General features: G+C 27.6%; 1 protein-coding gene across 1 annotated transcript; it reads left to right on the top strand.

Annotated features, from left to right (window-relative positions):
- The first annotated feature begins 848 nt into the window (after window positions 1-848).
- Window positions 849-1,646, top strand: LOC101259287 (non-specific lipid-transfer protein). Its single transcript, NM_001329194.1, is given in 2 exon segments — window positions 849-1,262; window positions 1,444-1,646. Coding segments are annotated over 2 exon segments (348 nt in total). The 5' UTR covers window positions 849-924; the 3' UTR covers window positions 1,454-1,646.
- Window positions 1,647-4,007: the final 2,361 nt, after the last annotated feature.

Below are 4,007 nucleotides of genomic sequence, written 5' to 3'. Positions count from 1 at the left end.
TTTTTAATTTGGACTGTTGAAGGCAAGCACGTAAAATTCGACAAGCACTCCAGATTTGATGGACAACAAGTTTACCCACTCCTAATTTTAAATATTATCTTTACTTTAAATAATTAATTATTATACTTTGACAATTATTTTCTCAATGTCTTTAAAATATTTCAGAATAATTACAAGAAGCTTATAAGGGTAGAATTGCCAATTCATCCAAACTTATGTACAATCTTTGTTCAAATACAATGGGCTTAAGTCCCCACTTCTGCTTTTGGGCCGGCTCAACTCTTTTGGGCTAATCAAAATCCATTGGGCTAAATTGATACGGAGAATTTTCATCATTCGATCGTGTAAAAGAGCGATAAAATTGTAAATGATAAATTAACAATTCTTAATAAGGACGATACTTATTAAAAAATTTCTTAGATGATGCTTGTATAACCCTTCTATGACTACATATAATTATGTAGTATTTAGAATTATACATTGTAATTATACATTATATTAAATTTAACATATCATTAATATACTAATATTAGGATACTATATAGCTTGATCCTTTAATTATACTTCTTTCTATCTGTAAAAATGTTGTCTGTATCCACACACACTCCAAAGTAAAGTTAAATGATGATGTAAAGATACCCAAGAGAAATGTGCACTTAAGAAAACAAACAAAAACTAGTATAACATTTTCATTTTTGCTAGTGCTACTCATAATCATGCCATAATACATACTAAAACAGAGAAAAAAACAAATTAATACAACTAATTTTGTAAATTATGACGCACTTAATCCACCGTTTTGCCGTTTGAAAATTAGTATAAATACACTACACTCAATTTACAATTATATTCATTCACATAGAAAAAAAAAACAACTACATCTTAATATATACAAATTCAAGAAATATTTAAATTTTAGTAATCATGAAGACTATCGCAATACTAGTTCTAGTTGTGCTAGCTGTGTTCCAGCTAGCAATGGTTGCACGGGGCGCAATCACTTGTGGCCAAGTGGATGCTAACTTGGCACCCTGTGTCCCGTTCCTGACACAGGGTGGCGAGCCCGGTGCAGCATGCTGTAGCGGGGTGAGAACCTTGAATGGTAACACTCAATCCTCTGATGATAGAAGAACCGCTTGCAACTGTGTTAAGGCTGCCGCGAATCGATACCCCAACCTTAAAGATGATGCGGCTCAATCTCTCCCTAGCAAGTGCGGCATATCCCTCACCGTCCCTATCTCCAGGACCGTCAACTGTGACACGTAAGAGTTTAACTTATATATATTCGTAATATGAAATATGTTTTTTTGATACTACTTAATTCTTCGATCCTTCTATTTCAACTTATTGTGGTGAATTTATTTTTAAAATAAATTGGGAATAATTTAAATTTTACTTATTACTAATGAAATGATTAACGTCATACAATTTTATTTTTTTCAGAATCAGTTAAATTCAGCTGGATGGATAATGTTATAACCTCAATGTTGTTATAATGTATTAAATAAACCAAGGGTTGTTAAATCCTTGAACGTTGTAAACATATTCAATTACTATGAGTTAATTTGAGTATGTTGTTGTTCAAAAATGAATGTATTCCGTTCATAAATCATAAAGAAAGTTCAAATGATCGATCGTTACTTAAACTTTGTTTTCTTATTTTTGTTATATGTTTTCCCACAAACGATAATTATAGCTAAAATTAAGCTACAAACGATAATTAATGGACACTATCGATATGTTAAGCTAATTAATTGCTAGTATATCCGCATAATTTTCCCTTATAAGAATGAGCTTGGAAGTTGTGGACTTAGGGGAGTACAAAGTCGAACGAAAATTGACAAGAAAAAATCTCTGATTAATTACTTTAGTTTGACTTGTTTTGGTATTGAAATAAAAAACCTGATCATACTTGGGTTGGTTTGATTTTAACTAAAGAGAGTCAACTCAAGATCAAATCGACTTGACATTATATATATAATTTTTAAAATTTATTTTATGCATAAAAATATTTATTTTGATGTAATTTCTAAATATTACTAATATATTTCCATAATTTTTATCTTTTAACATATTTTTTCAAGTTTCCATTTAAAAACTTGGAATTTTGAATAGTTCAAAAAATGTTATAATCCATAGATATTAATAACTCTAATAAATCTCCATTCAAAATCAAGTCAATAATAATGCTAACAAAATAAATTACTCTAACACTAAAATGACAATAATGTTGAATATTTGTTCTTTTGTTTTATATTGGTTTAGACATTTAAAATTCATAAACTAATTTTAATATTTCTTTAATGTTTAATCATGTAATTAATACTTATTAGACTTATTTTAGCGTGATTGTACTTTTAAATAGTGATCATTTTTCATCATGACTTATTAATTTGCGATATATATTTATATGATTTCATTATTATCTTTTGTTGAATTTTTTAATATTTAGTGTTATCACTCATCATATTTTATGTTAATTTCTTAAGAAACACCTTAGGTAGTTCCAACCTGGTTGTGCTAAGTAAATATTTGGAGCACAAGATTTTTTGATAGACTTGCTCTTACTTTTTCTTCAGCCCAACCAAAAAATACAAACTCGAAAAAAATATGAAGTTTTATTAATTTGATTTGGTATTTGAAAACCTGAGGTTGAAAAACTAAAAAAAAAACGAGTTTTATTAATTTGATTTGGTTTATAAATTTAAAAGTTTAACACAAATAATTCTATTTGATATTTAAAAAAATCGAACCAACCCAATCATGTACACCCTTAATTATGATTTTAAATTTTGGTTCGCTATATCATGACCAAAATATCAAGTTTGATAAGTTTTTTCTCATGAATAACACTTTGGACTCTTGATCTTATATTATAGGTCCATTCACAAGGTAAATGAGGTCAAAATTTCAAAATTCTTCCCTTTGAAGACCCTTCGATATTGTGATTTTTTGTTTTAGAGATTTTTTTTTTTTTTTTTGTCTTTACAAATATTATTCATCACACAACATCTATATATTGGGCCCAAGAAAATATTAAGGCCGCACATGATGGGACTTTATCATCCAACATTAAGATATTGGGCTCAAGAATCCAGTAGAGAAAATTATATAAAATACCAAATTATTAATTAAAATTAAAGCTATAATTATATATTTATCTAATTTTAATTCGTAGTAAATATTTTGTCATTCATCTCGTTCTTCAAATATTTCACTCGCCACTCTCTTTTTTCTCTCATTTTATACAAATAAAAATGTATAAATTATGTTTGTGTTTATATAAATCGAGAGAAAATTGTATATACAAATGCAAATACATATCTTTTCGTTCGCCTCTTTCTCCATATATTTTGTTCGCCACTCTCTCTTGTCTCTCTCACTTTATACAAACACAAATGTATAAATTTTGTTTGTACAAAATGAGAGAAAATTGTATATACAAATACAAATACATATATTTTCGTCATATATATTTATAATTATACAATATAAATCTTCCCCTACTAAGTTCTCTCCTGCCTTTCTCTCTTGCTCGCTTTAAACACACGGATTTTACAAAAAAAATAATTTTGATTTCAAATATATACTTATGCAATTGATTCTTTTGTATAAGTATATTTAGATTTACATATTAAAAGTTTGCTATAGAGCGCAATTATACAAACTATAACATACAAATATGATTTCTGTATTTGCTAAACCTAAAATTTACTCAAAGTATTTAAGGACCACACACCATGGGACTTTTCGGAGTTCGAACGTTTTTATTTTTTTTAAAAAAAATTATTTAGTAAATGATAATATTTGGGAAAAACTTAGCAAATACCTCGTAAAAGTAAAAATAATTACAAACATACACCCCTTTACATTTATACCCCACTAAAAAATTACACTATACGGGCCTTCTAACTAATTTTGCGTAACTGATACTAAATCAGTATCATATACAGTGTTGGTATCATTAAAATTGATAATTTTACTTAATTGATACTAAATAAATATAG

The sequence above is a fragment of the Solanum lycopersicum genome, chromosome 1 (genome assembly GCF_036512215.1).
Source record: "Solanum lycopersicum chromosome 1, SLM_r2.1".
In the NCBI taxonomy this organism is placed as follows: domain Eukaryota; kingdom Viridiplantae; phylum Streptophyta; class Magnoliopsida; order Solanales; family Solanaceae; genus Solanum; species Solanum lycopersicum.
Note: the sequence above shows the minus strand (reverse complement) of the source record. Positions and strands in the feature narration are given on the sequence as shown.